The sequence below is a fragment of the Mastigoproctus giganteus genome, chromosome 3 (assembly GCF_048544385.1).
Source record: "Mastigoproctus giganteus isolate SK-2022 chromosome 3, ASM4854438v1, whole genome shotgun sequence".
Taxonomy (NCBI): Eukaryota; Metazoa; Arthropoda; class Arachnida; order Uropygi; family Thelyphonidae; genus Mastigoproctus; species Mastigoproctus giganteus.
In genome coordinates, this window is record NC_143577.1 from 8,302,040 (window position 1) to 8,322,074 (window position 20,035).

Sequence of the window (20,035 nt, forward strand, 5' to 3'; positions counted from 1 at the left end):
TGGTCAAAATGAAATTTTCTGTAAAGAACTTCACAGGGCTAAGGCAAAAACTCACTATTATCATTCCACACGAGCTCACATTTTACTAAAGCACATTTCTGGTTATCACTACCATAAAAAATAAAAATAATTTGCACTTTCCATGTTATGGACTTTCCATTTTCTGTTAGTGCATCTAATTATAAATGGGTAGTAAATTTGATCTTATTGCATTTGCGATAATACCAATAGCTGGAATTCTGTGAGTTTTTACATTATTATGGTGAAATGTGTGTTCCCCTCATTGAAATCTTTAGTCATATAAAAAAAAAATAAAAAAAATAAATTTTAAGAATTTTCTCTTCTTTCCTATTTTTTTTGCTTGTTACTCCATATCTCACTTGTACAATTTGTGTGTGCCATGATCGTCATTATTGATTGCTTATTTTTTATTATTTTTTTTGTTGTAAATTTTAGAGCATTGTATTTTTTTACGATGATGCGTGTGGTTTGGTCACCAACATTATAACGGTTCTTTAAAGATTTAATGGGTGCACCATTTTTAAACTTTTTAATAATTTCAAGTTTTTGTTTAACTGAAAATGCAACTCTTTTGCATTTACCCATCATTTTCATGATTTCTAAACAAAAAAATATATATATATTTACTATAAAAAAAAAAATCGACATTCCTGACATAACAAAACAAAATTTTTTTCTTTTTAAATTTAATGTCTTGAAGTGTCCCGGTTAATCCAATTCCGGTAAATTGAGAGTCTGCTGTATTATAAAATGTAGTGATTATAACAACCATTGGCGAAACCATAATGTTTTGCATTATTCAGTGCCTGGTTACAGTAGCCTATCTATAAAATTTCAAAGCCTACAATGACTGCTGTTGAGATATTTTGCCGTGAAGTGGCTAAGTTTCTTAATAACCATCCTGTATACATGTATGCGCATAAGTATGTTTCTTTGAAATAAAAATTTTCACTTCAACAAAAATAAAATATAAGGTGAAAATATTTTATTAAGAAAATAACAATACAAACAATTCTTGAAACTAGTTTCAGGCATAAATAAATCTAAATAATGTTGGCTCATTTGTGAAACAAAAGGAAGAGAATCATAAACTGCAAAACCAAAAATCCTCAAATAATACAAAATGAATAGAATCTGATATCTACTTACTGTATATGAAGGTACTCTTCTCTTCACAGTATCAAATGAAGTTGTCCCTGTATTAAACTTATATGATGGTCCAAATAATATGTGTCCCTCTTGGAAGCCATGAAAAGCTAAACCTGAAACATATTATTTTATACAACTGATAAACATCAAAACTATCTTGAATTAAAATTTATTTAACTAAACAAATTAGTAAATAAATTTATTTATTTACCAAAAACATGTAACTCACAGTCAAATAACCATTTATTTACCAAACTATATGTGATCAATAATATTTGGTTACAGCCACGAAAATGTTCCTTGTGACAACTGCATGCATCCTTGATAATAAAATACATTTTTATGGCTAAAACTTACAATATTGTCAAAATTAATTTTCATAATGGTCAAAATATTAAAAATTTTAATTTAATCCAGTAATAGCATTGCCCTGTTTTGTAATACGAATGATATCACATAACCTGACAGGCCCCAGATTTTAACTTTAATATTTGAAAAAGCATCTGGTTTTAGAATTATGTTTGCAATTCACTAATGCTCGACCAGTAGATTGAAATGTTTATTAACCTTGTTTCTTAATTTTTTAATAATAAATTTTGCAAATGTGTTTTTTGGCCAATTAAAATACTCATTACTTTTAATAAAAAAAAATTTATTACACTTAAACACAAAACAATTAATCCTCTGAAAATTTAAGTTTGTGGAGGCATTAATTGCATGAAACTTAAATTACTCCAACACAACAAATTAAGCAAATAAACACTTTGAAATTAATGTATTTCAATGGGCAAAAAAAAAATAATAAATAAATTTATATTAATTTTGCCTGTGTATGAACAAATACGTAGTACATTCAAAAAGTTTCCAGAATTGTATGCTCGTATTAAAATGGAATGAGCTATAGCTGTAAGGTTTCGCAGGACACTGACATTGATGCGCATGCATACTAAGTAGGAACTGGCTCGACCACTTCACTTGTGTATCACAACTGACTGATTGCAGAATGTCACAATTTAAACAGCTTGCTAACATCAAGTTCTCCTTTAAACTTCGGAAAAGTGCTACAAAGATGATGCAAGCATTACTGAAGTTTTGAGATGCTTCTTTGAAGGAAGTTTAATAATAGGTGGTTTAATCGGTTTAAAAATGGAGGGGAAACACTGGAAGATGAACCTCACAGTGGATGCCCTTTGACGTCATGAAATGATGAAAACGTCCGGAAAGTGAAGGAACTCATGCAAAATGATAGGCAAATGACTGTTGTGGAGATTGCTCATGAAGTTAGACTGTCTGTAGGCTCAGTACACACAATTCTAATGCAAGATTTCAGGATGTGTTGCATGTGTGGTTTGTTCCATGCTTCTGTCAGAGACAATAAAATGGATTGCAGGAAAGCTATTGCAGGTGATTTATTCAAAAAATCTACACAGGATCTGAGCTTCCTAAGAAAAGTAGTCACTGGGGATGAGAGTTGAATGTTCACCTACACCCCCAAGATCAAGGTGGAATCATCTGAACAGCACGCAAAATGTCCGCACAGCCCAAGAAATCTCATCCAACAAAATCCGAAGTCAAAGTCATGCTGATTATTTTTTAAGTTGTTGTTATTTGGTTTTTAGGAGCATTAACAACTAAAGCCATATTGCTCCGGGGATATGCGGTGGTCATTCCCTGACCTTTCCGCATCCTCCGTATTTGGTAGTCACGGGCTCGAACCCTGGTCTAATTAAGAAGCGTGTGCTACGCACTGCTGCTCCTGCCCATCTGGCTACGGAGTCGCCCATTTTTTAAGTGATGAGGGCACAGTGCACCATGAATATGTGACTAGGGGGAGAAGCATTACTGCTGCTTACTACTTTGAAGTTTTGATATATTTGCATGAGAATGTGAGGCAAAGGCAACTTCAAAAATGGAAGGATGCTGAATCCTGCAGTATGACGATGCACCCAGGCAGCACCCAATGCAGCATGACAAGGCAATGGCAGTTCAACAGTTCTTGGCTGTGAAAAAAAATCAGAGTCATGCAGCAGCCTCCCTAGTCCCCTTGACCTTGTACCATCTGACTTCTTCCAGTTCCCTAAATTGAAAATGAGGGTTTGGTGTTATCATTCTGCTACAGTGGATGACAATGACATTAAAAAAATGCCGAAGTGGCCCTATGTATGCTAAAAAAAAAACAATTTTAGTGACTGTTTCAAATTTTGGGAGGACTGATGTATGTGTGTGGGTCGGTGTTTAGAAGGAAGGTACTTTAAAGGTGATTAGGTTAGTAAGCCTAACTGTTCACTCAACAAACTTTTATAGTAAAATTTTGGGAAATTCTTGAATGTACCTCGTATAAACACGACATAATAACACAAAATCATTTGTAACTTTTTTTTCTCAAGGTTCTTATGACATCCCCTACATGAAAATTCTGCATGACTCAAATATAAAAATAACAGCAATACATTGCTTTGTGTGCTCATCTTCTATTGCAATCATTTTTATTTGCCATATTGCTACCTACATGTGTATGTTATGTGCAAACTGATGCGTGCTAAATCCATCAGGAAAAAAAAAATCGCCCTAGACCAGCATATAGTACTCTAGCTGATATCAGATGTTGCACACAACTCATCCGACTATGTTAGCCCCTCCATTTTGCAAAATTGTAAAATGTGATAATCTGTGGCTTTGTTTTTCCTCCTAACGAAGCATCAATTTTACTGCCATGATGCACATTACATCAGAATAACATCCTGACCTTTTGTGGTAATGCAGAATACTATTATGACACCTTCCTGGAATGCAAATTCAATGGAGTTGACTGATTTCTATTCAAGGGCATTCTACTGGAATTTATCTTATTTTCCAGGATAATACCCACACAGGCAAGTGGTAAACTTGGAGAAGCTTTTGGATAGTGGCAAACATGGCAATTTAAGGAAAAGTAGTGTTTCATTACATGACTTAACTCCAAACACAACTGAGTAATGTAAACCTTATCACATAGCTTCACAGCTCCCCCCCCTCAGCTTACACAAAGCGAACAACAATATAAATGGACAAAAAACAAAAAGCAGTAAAAAAACATTCTTCAGCAAAGACAACTCAGTTGATTTAAATCCTTCTAAAACTCAATCTTGTCTTATATCTCGCAAAAAGAATTCTTCTGCTCCCATGTTTATCTCTGATTTCTAGGCAAAATGATATATCTCATTTGGGGATTACCCTGAATTCTAATCTCCTTGGGCACAAGCACATTACAAATATTGCTTCCTCTGCATCTAAAAAACTTGGTTCTCTCTTTCACTCTTGGCATTACTTTTCTTCCAAACAGCTGTTCACTCTGTACAAATCTCAAATCCACCCTACCATGGAATATTGTTCCCACATCTGGGGCGGTGCCCCTAAAACCTCTCTCAGGCTCCTGGATTCCATTCAGAAGAGGGCAGTTAGGTTAATTAATGACTCATCTCTAACAGAGTCTCTCCACTCGCTGTCTCATAGATATTTCTGCTGCATGCCTTTTCTACAGATACTTCCATGGGCACTGTTCTTCTGAATTAGCTTCTATAAGTCCCGCTCTCTCTTTCAAAACAGTCTGAACACGTGCCGCCACCAGCCAACATCCATTTACTGTCCAACTTCAAACCCACAGAACCAACATTTCATCTTCCTCGTTTATTCACTCAACTGACATTGTCTGGAACACCCTCCCTTCGTACGTATTTCCTGAAAATTAGTCTACAGAAGTTCAAGTCTAATGTCAACAAATATCTTCTTTCATCTTCTCAACCTCCAACTCAAGCACGGTACTAAGTACTATAGATTCTAATACCTCTCGTGTTTGGAGTTTTCATAAAAAAAACAAAAACACACACAAGGCTAAAGACATTATAAAGAAAGTGCAAAAAAAAGTAACAGCTACTAATCCCAACCAGTGAGTCACCAGAATTAAATATTTTCACATAGGGCTTGTCAAGTGGCACGATACTACTACAAAGTTAAGAAATGTCTCCCTGTCTGCATGTGATTGTTTAATAACAGGTATAGCTTTTGGTGGAATAAGATCTTTCTTTGAGAAATTATTTCTTCTGAAGGTACACACACACACACACACACACACAAATTGCACTTAGTAGTATATAAGTCCATTTTCTGCGATAAAGACAGTCTGAATGTGACAAAGTATACTCCCCATATTAAGGATGAATTTTAATTGAGATTTATATAAATTCCAATTAAAATTCATCCTAAGGGGGGAAAAAACAAGTCTTCCATCTTTAATTTATATATGCTTTAAAAATGCCTAAACTTTACATTATGCCTGGAATTTGTGGATTATGAAAAGGAATCTGACTCCATACAACATAAGGCAACGTTTCGGGCACTGGAAAGACAAGGCATAGATACCCCATATATTATGATTTTGAAGAAAATATATGAGAACGCTACCTCCTTTATTAGACTAGGCAAAGAGTGTAGCAAATTTAAAATTGGGAAAGGAGTTTGATAAGGAGATACAATATCTCCGAAGTTGTTTACTGCTGCCCTTGAGGAAGCTTTCAGAAGGTTAGACTGGTCGCAGAAAGGAGACAATGTGAATGGAGAGTACCTAAACCATTTACGATTTGCAGATGACATTGTGATCATAAGCCATGATCCCAAAGAATTAAAGGAAAATCTTAATCAGTTATGCAGAGTTAGTAAGGATTTCGGACTAAAGATGAATATGGCTAAAACAAAAGTAATGATGAAAAAGTATACCACAGAAAGGGATATAATCATTGAAGGAGCAGTAATTGAAAAGGTGGATTCATATACTTATCTGGGACAAGTCATCAGCTGTAATAATGATAAATGACTGGAAATCAAGAGAAGAATAAATTTTGGATGGATAGCATTCAGGAAATATAGTCACATACTGAGGAACAATATCCCAATTTGTCTGAAACATAAAATAATGAACCAATAGTATCCCCACCATGACTTATAGAAGTGAAACTTGGGAACTCAGCAAAAGAATGAAAGAGAAACTGAGAACTACACAGCGAAGAATGGAACGAATTATATTAGGAATCAGACTGTTAGATAAGAAGAGAAACACATGGATTAGGCAGCAAACTCAAGTAAAGGACATTCTTATCAAAACTAAAGAACTAAAATGGTCTTGGACAGGACACAACTCGAAGACATGATGACAGATGGACTAAGAAAATAACAGAATGCTACCCAAGAGGAGCTAGAAGACGATGGAGATGGACAGATGAAATTCATGAGTTAATGGGTAGTAATTTTTTTTTTTTTTTTTTATGAAAACCCCAAACACGAAAGGTATCAAAACCTATAGTACTTAGTACCGTGCATGGGTTGAAGGAGAAGTATGGGGGGGGGGGATGCCGGAAACTTTGCTCTAGATGCATGGGTTTCACCACTTCAAGCCTCCAATAAGCAAAGTGGTGGTATTTCACCGGTTGATGAAAGTCATCTACCACCATGGATGGTCATTGCACAAAACAGAAGGAACTGGAAAGTTTCTGCAGAGGCCTTCATCCTGTAATGGATTGAAAATGGTTAATGATGATGAAACTTTACATAATGGACACTAAACACTGATATAATGTAAAAGATATTTCTTGGCTAAATGCCTAAGCGTACGAAGGAGATTGCTTATGCACGGGTAATGCACACACATCATTTCTACTACCAACATCTCCAGATTCTGCAATTTGCAGAACCTTTCTGGTAAAGCCTTTCTTGTAAGAGTATCCTTCACCAATCTCACTGCCCTTCTCCGCACCTGTTCCAATAGAAGCATATTTTTCTTAAAATGAAGCATCATTTTAATTATATCTCATATTGTGAATACCTTCACAACAAGTTGCCATGGTATTTCACTATCTCAAATAAGTAATGCTTCACCTATGGAGAAGATTAATGTTACTTATTCTCAGTGGTATCCACCAATATATTAAAAACGATGCATTAAAACTGCCTTGGTAGTAGAAATTACGTGTGTGCATTACCCATGCATAAGCAATCTCCTTCAAACACTGATATAGCTCAAAATCTGCATATATTCTCAGAATTATTAGGGCACCTATACCGTTCAAGAAAATACGGTTCGTTCAGGAAATTAACTGCGTGCGTGCGTGCGTGCGTGCGTGCGTGCGTGCGTGCGTGCGTGTGTCCTGGGACTACCTTCAATCAATTTTTAATTATTCTCAAGACAACTCTATTGAAAGTTTCAAAGAAATTAGAGAAAGATCTACTGACCATGGTCTGTTTCAGAATTATGGCTCATTCAAAAGATGTTCATGAGAAACAAGTCAGGATTCTTGCACCAGACAGGCTAATTCTTCAACATCATTTGCCACAATCCAGATGGTTACCAACTAATCTTAGCTCCTTTGGTTTGGGGCATTATTATGCTAACAGAGCAGAATAAATTTCCATAGGACTTCTAGTATAAGTAGTATAGAAACGTTCAGCTATCAAGAGTGACTATAAGAGTTCTAGGCACTTGATGTGGACTTTGCTAACAGCTCCAGTCCACACAGAGAGAAATGGCCCTACTTTATAAGCCTGTCTCTTACAAATTCCAAATCTTGGGAAGATGCATTGCGGTAAGTAGTCTACTCCAACTCCATAATTAAACAACTAACCTGAAAGAGTAAGAAATACAATTTGTTACTGCTTTTTCCAATATTATAGAGTCCAAGTAGAATAGAAAACTCCAATTCTAGTACGTTTCGCATTCACTGGCATCATATTGAGTACATGAACTGCAAGAACTAGAAGGTTTTGCAACTCTCTGTGGATAGTGGATGCACTTACAGCTACACCTGTTAATGCTTGGACCTCTGATTTCACCATTTGCAGAAGTAGTGGCATAATTACAATCTTCAGGAATTGCTAATCCCTTTCCACAAGTTTTCTTCACCCGTTACATCATTTTTCAATTATTGTATCATCCTTATTCTTCTAACTTTTCATACAATTGAATCCGGAAAGTAAAAACAAACTACAGTTGAGCACATAACTGACATGGCATTCAACAATGAAACATAATTCATTAATGTCAGCAGGTGGAAATACTTTTGAGAGTGCAGCATATTTACCTACTACAACTTTCAACAGGTATCTAATATTTTTTATCTGGTTATTTATTTTAAACTCAGGTACGAATCAAAAATATTCTCTAAATTAGAAGAGAGTAAAAATCATTATATCTTAATAAGATGATTTCATAAATATACTAACCATCTTCCATAACTTGATGAAGCTGGTCGTACCTTAAAAGCAAATCAAATGATGGAAGAGGATCATTTATTTTCTCTTCCACATATGATAATATTACAGGCCTTTCCTGAACGAGCCTGAAATTCAAGTCACCACACCAAAAAGCAAAATCAAACCTCTCTGTTACATCTGAAAGTAAACAATTTCAATTTTAGTTATAGTTATATCATTGTAATATAAGGAGTGAATGTTGACAAATCTGAAGCAAGCTTTGTCTTAATTCTTTAAAAGTTCTTAAATTACTATACTTATAACTGACAGAACTAAAAATTACAGTAAATGTTTTAAAATCTCGCACGCTTTCAAATTGAGAGGTGTCTGATTTTAACATTAAGCACTGATAACTGAACTTATTTATATCTGTCATTTGTCATTGTCATTTGTTCACATTCATAATGACTAAAAGGTAGTATTAACAGTTAAAAACATAAGTGATGGTTCAATCTGTTAAATGTGAACAAATGGCAATAACCAAAATCACAACAAACATTGTCATGTGCTGTAATGTCAATTTTAAATTCATGTCTAGTAAAGTATTAGAGAGAATATCAATGAATATCTTTCTGTTTGTGGCATTGAGCAAATTAGGTTTGCTACTTACTGCATCAATCTCATACTGCAGAGGCACTTTGCCATGAGTTGCATTTGTATTGCAGTAATGTAAATAAAAAGCACAGCGCCAATGGAAAATTCACTTATGTACAATAATTGTATAATGATATTTCCTTGCTTCATTAGCATACATAGTACACTAGTACACATGCATGTAGTATAGTACAGTACACAGGAAGGTATAGATGTTTTGAATACAAAAAATAAGGTGTAATAAAGAAAAATTTCTGCTGACAGTAGTAGTGGCATGTGATGCAAGAAAGCAGTGTATGAGCTTAGGCAGCATCAGCCAAAAAAAAAAAAAAAATTCACATAACCATTCCTTCTAAATGTTTGTCCAGTTCCTCCCTAAATTTATTTAACCTATCAACTTCCACAACGACAGATGGAAGTTTGTTCCAGCGATTAACCACCCGCTGGCTAAAGGCAAATTTCCGCACATCTATTCTACATCTGTCTTTCCTTAATATGAATTTATGCTCCCTTAGGTTCGTCACGCAGAATTCAGTGTGCTTAACCCATTCAAGGCCTTATACACCTCAATCAGATCGCCACGCAGGTGCCTAGTCTCCAGCCACTGCAATTTGCTGAACTTCAGCCTCTCTTGGTAAGAGGATCCCTTCATTTCCCCTCACCAATCTTGTTGTCCTTCTCTATACACTCTAAAGCAAATCTACATCCTTCCTAAAATGAGGCCTCCAGACCTGTACGCAGTACTCAAGGTGTGGCCTGACCATTGCCTTATACAGAGGGACAATCACTTCCTTTTCCCTGATAGCAAAATTCCTATATATCATTGACAAAACCCCATGACCTGCCCTGGAAGCCTGTCTGCATTGCTCAGAAAACTTCATATCTGACTGCACAATTACTCCCAGGCCTTTTTCATTTTCTACCACCTTAAGTGTAGTACCACACAGTTGGTACGTTTCTCTGGGGTTACTTCTACCCATATGCAGTACTTTGCATTTGTCAAAGTTAAACTTCAGTTGCCACTTCTCAGCCCATCTGCCCAAATTTTCTAGATCCTGTTGTAGTAGCACACTGCCATTACTGTCATTAACAACCCTGCCAACCTTTGTATCATCTGCAAACTTCGACACTAAGTCTGATATACCTTCAACAATATCATTGATAAATATACAAAACAACAGTGGACCCAACACCGAACCCTGTGGGACTCCACTAATAACATTAGTCCACGAAGAGCAGCACCCATTGATTACCATCCTCTGTCTTCTCCCACTCAATCATCCTTTTATCCATTGTAGCAATTTACCCTTAATACCATTCTGCTCTAATTTGTACAGTAGTCTTCCATGCACAACGGTGTCAAAAGCTTTCCTGAAATCCAAGTATATGATATCAAAATTATTTTTTTGCATCCAGTTCCTTTGTAACCACATCACAATAAGCAATCAAATTTGTCAGGCAAAACTTTCCCTTAAGAAACCCATGCTGTGTTTGAATAATTGCTGCAGTCTTGTCTAGATGATCCTGCAATGCATCTTTAACCAGTGACTCAATTATTTTACTCGGAACAGAAGTTAAACTAACTGGTCTGTAATTACTCATGTCATCCTTCGATCCCCCTTTGTAAATTGGGGATACATTTGCACATCTCTAGTGAGTGGGGACCTCCCCTGAGTCCAAGGATGCTCTCATAATTATGGCTAAGGGTTTGCTTACTTCCTTTGCTGCCTCCTTTAATATAACTGAATTGATCCCATCCACTGCAGGTGCCTTTCTTATGTTTAAATTCAAGAATTTCTCCTCCACTTTGCTCTCTGTTATTACAAAATCATTAAGCACCCTTCTACAATTTGATAACCTTCTGGCATTTTCAAACCTTAATAACTCCTCATGTGTGAATGAAGGTGCAAAATACTCATTGTTTGTTTGCTAACTGAGCAGGATCATCAACAGTCGAACAATCAATATCAAGTGGATAATCAGATTCATCCCCTTCCTTTAAGAGTTTATATAAGTAAAGAAATCCTTGCTGTTTTTCTTAGCATCCCTTGCCAAGGATTTCTCGTAATCTGCCTTCGCCTGCCTTACCTCCTTTGTCACTTGATTACAGACTAGCTTATAGCTTCTGTGTCACCTGATAATTTATACACATCCCATGCATTTTTCTTCTCTGTCATAAGTCTCATTAGTTAATTTGATAACCATTTAGGCCTAAACCTTGAACAATATTTCTTAATAGGTATAAAACTTTTAGCAGCTGCAATGATTAATTCCTCGAATGCTTCCCACTTAGAATTTGCTGTTGGTAACATCATCATCAGTTGATCCCACTGTACAGAATTTAAAAACTCTGAGATTACTGTACTCACCTTTACGGAAGCAAAAACCCTTTCCTTTACCCTTGATGGTAATTATATCTTTAAGTTTGTTTGTTTGTTTGTTATTTGGTTTTTAGGAGCATTAGCAACTAAGGCCATATTGCCCTGGGGATTTGCGGTAGTCATTCCCTGACCTTTCCACATCCTCCATATTTGGTAGTCACGGGCTCAAACCCAGGTGTAATCAAGAAGTGTGCTACACTTCTTGATTACACCCGGTGGCTACAGAGCCACCATATATATCTTTAAGTAAATCCCACATCAGTACACTGTGATCACTGCCACCTAGTGGTTCCTTAATCTGCAAATTCTTAATTCACGAATAATTACTGCTGATAACCAGATCAAGAGTATTACCCTCACTGGTTGCCTCTCGAACATGCTGCTGCAGAAAACAATCATCCAATAAATCCACAAAAGTCATACTAGTGTAAACCCACAAGTTCCAGTCAATATCTGGGAAGCTAAAATCCCCCATTATAAGACATTCTGATTTACTTAGCCCACTCTGTTTCTCTGTACAATTATTCATTGTACTTATTTGAGTCATTAGGGGTATAACGTACTTCTACTCTTATTTTTGCTTTAGCAGTGCTTATGTCTCGCCAAACTGACTCAACAGTGCACTGTTCATCTATATCAACTGGATGCACTTCTTTTGATTTTGTTTTTCTTAATTAACAGCACGATACCTCCTTCTTTCCTATCCTGTTTTGTTTATTTATCAATGATATTTATGAAGGTATATCAAGCTTAATGTCAAAGTTTGCAGATGATACAAAAGGTTTGCAGGGTTGTACAGTATGCTGCTGCAACAGGATCTGGAAAAGTTGGCAGGTGGGCTGAGAAGTGGCAACTGAAGTTTAACATTGACAAATGCAAAGTACTGCATATGGATAGCAGTAACCCCAGAGAAATGTACCAACTGGGTGATGTTCACTGGTTGCCTCTCGAACATGCTGCTGCAGAAAACAATCATCCAATAAATCCACAAAAGTCATACTAGTGTGTGAGTGACCAACCCACAAGTTCCAGTCAATATCTGGGAAGTTAAAATTCCCCATTATAAGACATTCTGATTTACTAGCCCACTCTATTTCTCTGTACAATCGTTCACTGTACTCATTTGAGTCATTAGGCCTATAACACACTCCTAGGCCTCGGTAGCCGAGTGGGCAGGAGTGGGAGTGCAGTAGCACACGCTCTTTGAGTTAGATCGGGGTTCAAGCCCCTGACTGCTGAATACGGTTGATCTGTCAACCCGCACTGGACCAGGGTGGCAGATTATGGTCCATTTCCCTCAGCATGAATTGTTGAGGAGGCTTCCATCCTACAGTGGGTTGATAATGGCTGCACTTTACTTTTTTTTTTTTTTTTTTTACTCTTATTTTTGCTATCGCAGTGCTTATGTCACACCAAACTGACTGAACGTTTTCTGTTCATCTATATCAACTGGATGCACTTCCTTCGATTTTATGTTTTTCTTAATTAACAGCATAACACCTCCTCCCTTCCATTCCTGTCTATCCTTTCTGTACACATTGTACTTCCCAAATTCCGATTCTGCATTCCTAATATGTGTGACACCACGTCTCTGATATCCCAACAATATCCGCCTTTGATGTCTTGATCAACACTTCAAATTTATCAAATTTATTTACTGTACTTCTAGCATTGGTATACATGCAAGTATACATGCACCTATTCTTATTCTTAGTTACTCTAACACAACCCATATATCCACCTGTTTCACGATGACTGTCACATCACTCCCTGAAACCCCCAGCACCCCTCGCTCCAGGCCGCTGCTTATTCTAATAGTAGTGCAAGAATCACCTTCACCTCTGCCTGCAGCTACTTTTAACCTTTTAGTCTGTGAATCCCTCCCCCAAGCTAGCAGTTTTCCGACCCACCTAACACTGCCTCGATAACATCAGCAAATATTCTTGCACCCTTTCCATTTAAGTGTATCCCATTCCTGTAGAAGCAGTCACTCCTATTAACAAGTACAGACCATGCTGAAAAAAATTCTACCCCTTGAGCCTTGCACATTCCTTCCAGGGTCGAATTGATTGACAAGGCTCTCATCATGTACTCCCTCCTATCATGTCTGGGCAGAATTGCAGACATTTTCAAATTTAACCCTAACTCATGACTTTTTTGCAACATTGACCTGTACTTGTTAAGTAAATCTGCAGATCTCCTACTCTTAATGTCATTGGTGCCAATGTGTACAACAATATCACCTTTTTGTGCTTTTAAAAGATGATATATGCTTTACAACGTCATCAACTTTTGCCCCTGGCAGACATACCCTGGTCCTATTCCACTATCCTTTTTACACAATATATTCCCCGTATCTCTGACAATAGAGTCACCAACAATAACTAATTCCTGTGGGACCAGCGCATTCTGCCTTGGAGATTGTCGATGTGTTGCCTGATGCCCAGTTGCCTGATTTCTGCTGATACTCCAGGATGTGAACTGCTCTGACCCAGCAAACAGGGTCAGAGCACTCACAAGATAAAGACCACAAGAATATTGTATTATTATATTATTCAGCAGAAATTCTAACCCAGAAAACAGGGTCAGAGCAGCTCACAAGGTAAAGACCACAAGAATATTGTATTATTCTGTGGTATTGTATGGATTCAAACACATGGCATACATACCTCTGTACCTGTACCCTGATTATGAATATGCCTGAAATCATTATATAATTACAGCCCACCAGCCTATGAACAATAACATTTGGTATCACACAATGTTGGATTACCATGTTTGGTATCACACAATGTTTGATTCAGATAGTAATTAGTAACCATAAGTAAAATTGCAAGCTAAAAATAAGCCACATAACCACATTAAATTTTTGCTTTTTAAAATAGGCTGAGAGGTTGAACTACATACATTCCCAGTAAAATTAGAATACAAATAAAAATTTTACTTTCTAATATATAGTCTGGTATGGTGCACTAAACAAAACCTATGTCACCCACAAAGAATTTTTTTTTTTAATCCAAAAATTCACATTAACAAACTTTCTACATAAATTTTATCTCTATACAGTTATAAATACTATTTATAAATTCTAATCTTATTGAAATTCTGTATTGTTAAGAATATTTAGAAAACAATAAAATTCAAAATTTGAAATCAAATTTAATACCTTTACTCCGATATTGTGACTTTAAAGAAAAAAGTTTGGGAAGGTCAATTATGCTGCATATTTTTTCATAGTCAGAAAGCCTTTCACGAAGTTTCCTTTCATGAGCTAAGGGAGGAAAAAACAGAGTGAGTTTCATGATGGTGCTTTTCACAAGTTATAAGCTAAATCTAACTATTTAGAATGTACCAAGCATGTAACAGTTTATACTGTTTTTATTTAATCTTATATTACTAGATTTTTCCCCAAACACAAACTACAGAATCAGCTGGAAACTGACAAGAATATTAAAAAAAAAATAAGAAAAATAAATTATCTATACAGTGGTACCTCAGTATACGTCCTTAATCCATTCCAGATCCTTGGACTTATACCAAACAGGAAGTATACCAAACGAATTTTTCCCATAAGAAATAAAGGGAAAATGATTAATCTGTTCCCATGAAAAAAAATCCTATTGTTATTGGCATATTATACATTGATGGGGTTGTATAAAATAATTTAAACACTGCTTAATACTAAAATACATGAATACAAAAGCAATTAGATGAAATAAATGAAAATTTAACAAACTTTAATTTTCTCTTTTCCCTACTTGGACCTGGTTGAGGCTCACCAGGTTTGACATTTACTAAAAATCTGTCCAAAGAAATTTGCTTTTGCCTTCTCCTCAGGATGTTTTGGAAATGTGACATTGTCTGGTCATTCCAGACAATGCTATTATGACTTGTTTGGGCTTTGTTGGGGTGGTACTTCACTGCAAAGTTTTTGTCATCCATCCATTTGGCAAAGATTTCCTTGATTAATGAAGTAGGGGTTTCCTCTATCTCCTCCTCCTCCTCCTCCTCCTCCTCCTCCGAGCCTGAAGAGAGTGTATCCATCTTAGTCTTGTGCTCCTCCTTCTCAAGTTCCTGCAGCTCCTCAGTGGTCAGCAATTCCCTGTACCCCTCCACTAACTCCTCCACATCACCATCACTCACATCCAGACCCATGAACCTGCCCAGAGAGACAATATCCTCCACTATAGGCACAGCCAGAAAGTCCCTTTCAGTCACTGCTTCTGGCCACAAATTCCTCCAAGCAGAGTTCATTGTTCTGTAGGAAACTTCCTGCCAGGCTTTGTCGATAAGAGATATGCAATGGACGAAAGTAAAGTGATCTTTCCAAAACTCTCTCAGGGTTAATTCTGTGTCAGAGGTCACTTCAAAGCACCTCTGGAATAGTGCTTTAGTGTAGAGTTTCTTGAAATTATTGATGACCTGCTGGTCTATGGACTGAATGAGAGGAGTTGTGTTTGGGGGGGGGGGGAACTTTACAGTGATGAAGTCAAACTCAGGCAGCACATAGTCCTGCAAGCTTGGAGGGTGAGCTGGAACATTGTCCATTATGAGGATGGCCTTCAGAGGCAGGTTTTTCTCCTCTAAATAACTTTTTACACTTGGCCCAAACAAAACATTAAACCACTCGCTGAAATATTCTCTGGTTACCCAAGCCTTGCTGTTTGACCTCCACATCACAGGTAACTGAGTTTTCTGCACGTTATGTTTCTTAAAGGCCCTCGGGTTTTCAGAGTGGTAGATCAATAGAGGCTCCAGTTTGCAATCCCCACTTGCATTGCCACAGAACAAGAGAGTTAGCCTGTCCTTCATGGCTTATGCCCTGGCAATGCCTTCTCCTCTTGTTTGCTTGTTTGTTATTTGGTTTTTAGGAGCATTAGCAACTAAGGCCATATTGCTCCGTGAATATGCGGTGGTCATTCCCTGACCTTTCTGTATTTGGTGGTGATGGGCTCGAACCCCGGTCTAATCAAGAAGCGTGTGCTACGCACTGCTGCTCCTTCCCACCTGGCTACGGAAGCGTCTTTCTCCTCTTGTGTAATATAGGTCCTGTTAGGCATTTTCTTCCAAAACAGGCCTGTTTCATCACAATTAAAAACTTGTTGGAGAACAAAACCCTCAGCCTCCACAAATTAGCATTAGCATTAGTAGAGGCATTTGATGCAAGAAAGCAAGCTTATGCAGCATCAGCCAAAAAAAAAAAAAAAAAAAAAACCCACTTCCACTTCACCCCTCTGTTCGTTCCAAATACCTGTCCAGCTGAGCCTTAAACTTATTTAGGCTATCAACCTCCACCACAAGGGATGGAAGTCTGTTCCACCAACCAACCACCCGCTGGCTAAAGGCAAATTTCCTCACGTCTATCCTACATCTGTCTTTCCTCAATTTGAATTTATGCCCTCTCAGGTGATTTTTCTGAGCTAGAGGAAGAATCCCATCAGCATTGAGCATGCTTAAACCATTCCCCAAACTCTGTAACAAAATCATTGTCAGCATCTTTATCAGCACTGGCTCCCTCTCCATGCCTCACAACGCTGTGAATGCCAGTCTTCTTAAAATTATCAAACCAGCCATGGCTGGCTTTAAACACTTCACTTTCTTGGCTCATTCCTGCGTTGTTTTTCAAAAGATCGGCATGCATCAGTTTTGCCTATTCGCAAATCATTGCCCCCGATATGCTATCGCCAGCACACTGTTTTTCTGTTATCCAGATCAAAAGCAATTTCTCAACATGCTCTAATGTCCCTGATCTTTGTTTGGTAATCGATTTCACCCCCCCTTCGCAATGTTAGCAGATTTAATAATGCCTTTGTTTTTCACAATCGTAGATACCATTGTTCTCGGCATACGGTATGCAGCAGCCAAGTCCCAGATGCGCAAGCCACCTTCATACTTTTCAACAATCTCTTTTTTCACCTCCATGGTGATCCTAACCATTTTCTTCGTTGCTTGGCTCTTCTCATTAACTTTCTTAGAACTCATGGTTAATGAATTTACAAAAAATTTACACGAAAAAATGCAAAATCACGTGAAAATTCACAGAGAGTTATAGTGTGGATTGTTGACTGAATGGTAGAAACTGTCGTACTGACGCTCGTGGGCAGTCGTGGCAGAGATGCCAGATCTTACCCCTTCTTCAAAAACAGAATTCAGTTGATTGAGGATGTAAACGCGCACCGTGTGCGCATACGTCCTCGGTCAGTTTTATTCGGAAAGCCGAGTGACAATGGGCGCACGTACTTTGCTAGTGTCTGTCCTTGGTCAGCTTTTATTCAGTTTTTGGAGAGGGGATAAGATGTGGCATCTCTGAGTTGTGGCTTTGTCTTGAGAGAGGTAAACAAGGGTAGTGTGCGGTGTCGTGACTCATTCTGACGCACACGAGTCGTATTCCAAACAAAGGTCGCATACCAAACAAAATTTTTTGCGACCAAACAGGACGTATATCAAGTTGGACTTATTCCAAAGCGGACGTATACCAAGGTACCACTGTAAACTGAAATGAATTCTGAAGGAGTTAAATTCTGGCTAAATGCAAATTTAAGAAAGGGAACATATAAATCAGTGATAAGATTAATTCTAATATTTTTTATACTGTGGGAGTTAATCAGTGCTAAATCTGAAAAATAAAATGACAAGAAAAAAAAAATGCTATTACAGAGAATACAATTTAAGACTATAATGTAATTTACAGTCAACTGATGAACATATATATAGAGAAATAAATGAAACAACTAGCAAACCTTATTGGAAAAGCCCAACAGTATACGTTAAGATTGATTGATTGATTGATTGATTTGGTAGTTGTTGGCGCATCGGCTTCTGTGGCCATATTGCAACTCCCAATGTTTTTGCAGTACTTTGATCCAAGCCCGAGGCGGGAATCGAACCCGCGACCTTTGGGTTGCCGGGCAGGTACTTTACCTACTCGGCTAGCCCGGTCGGCGTATACGTTAAGAAAAAAGACCAAAAACAAGATGGGCAGATATGGTTAGGTTAACTCTCTTTTGTAAAAAGATGAGAATACATCATAATCCAAGAGGAAAGTAAGGATAACTTGAAGAAAAAAATTTTGCTTTGTACATTAATATTAAATTATTCAAGTGAAAGATCGTTAAAATAATTCAAAGGCTTTTGAAAGACAATGTTTTCAAAAAATAAAATAAAATAATGTCTCAACCAAAATGAAAACAAGTATTTGAAAACTTAATTTTAAGTAGTAAGAATTAGTGCAACTTTGATTTATTATTCTGTACAAATATATAAAATTCAGAAATGTGTATTCATTAATAATAACACTGTTACATCAGTCCAAAACAAGGAGATAACCAAGAAGACAATTACAGTATTATATTAAACTTTTTAAAGTAAATCTTACCAGTAAAATGAGAATTGATGAACAGTAATGATGTCCCAAAAAACTTAAAACAAGCAGCTACTGCTCCTTTAGTTTTAACAACCGAACCAGGTCGAGTTGCAATGGAGGCATCTTCAGGTGCTATAAATAATCAATGGTATTTTGGTATTATGCTTTACTAGAGAGAGAGAGATATAATTTTTTATTTTATTAAAAACTTCCATTTTTGTATTCTAGGAGTGCATGTTAGTCCTTCTTTATTCATATTATAGGTAAGCAATAGTGTGCTACTCATGATAGCAAGGCAATTCAGAAAAGCAGTATAACCAAAGTCAGCATTACATGAAAATTCAGTTGTTTGGAATTTTAATGACAGTAAGCACAGCAAAATAGTGGAAAATACAAAAAGTGACTTTACCTCACTGGTTCTCAAACACCCCAGTGGAGGGGGGGGGAGGGTTAGGCACCCCCTCCACTGGGGTGTTTGAGAACCAGTTAGGTAAAGTCACTTTTTTGTATTTGCCACTATTAGGCTGTGCTTACTGTTATTAAGGGTGAAAACTTTTTATAACAAAAAATAAAAATAACATTTAATTTTTAAATTTCATATCATAGAATGCAAATCTATTATTTTTTTTCCTTCTGATGTATAGATTACTACCAGGTTGATAGTTGGGGATGATGCAGAAGGCAATGGAACGTTTTTGAACTTTTTAGCAAGCTCACAGGAATGTCCAGGACTGTCATATTGTGGGAGTAGGTTGCCAAGAGAGCCTATGCCTCTCTATAAAAGGTTGGTGGGGTGGATATATATATAAGGCAGCATGCACCCATTTATTATATATTTGTGTGTATATATATATATATAGACACACACACAAATAAGTGCATGCTGCTTTATATATATATAAAGCATATATATATATATATGTGGTTGTAACCATTTTTAATAATAATAAATAAACATTTGTGAGCATGCTCCCAATCACTTATATCAATTAAATTTGTGAACCAGGAAAACTGATTTTTCAGGAAAATGAAGTCCATCACAAGGTACTGACAGAATCTGGTGGTTTTCCATTCCGACCATGTACTCAAATCAGGAGCAAGCGGATATGCACTTTATGTATGGTTTGGTGGATGGCAATGCTCTGGAGGCTCACTGTTTGTACCTCGAAAGGTTCCCAGAAAGAAGATATCCAGACAGGAAAACGTCTGAAGGTATCCATCGCCGCCTTTGTGAACATGGGGACCTTTA

The 20,035-nt window shown here is 37.0% G+C and overlaps 1 protein-coding gene across 1 annotated transcript in view; it reads right to left on the minus strand.

Annotated features, from left to right (window-relative positions):
- Positions 1–20,035, minus strand: part of INPP5E (Inositol-3-phosphate synthase) — a 61,788-nt gene that overhangs the window by 17,814 nt on the left and 23,939 nt on the right. The window contains exons 6-9 of the mRNA XM_090369845.1: positions 18,799–18,918; positions 14,590–14,694; positions 8,419–8,586; positions 1,171–1,283 (exon numbers count right to left, since the gene is read on the minus strand). Of these exons, the coding sequence (XP_090225971.1) occupies positions 1,171–1,283; positions 8,419–8,586; positions 14,590–14,694; positions 18,799–18,918 (506 nt within the window). The remainder of the gene's footprint in view (positions 1–1,170; positions 1,284–8,418; positions 8,587–14,589; positions 14,695–18,798; positions 18,919–20,035) is intronic.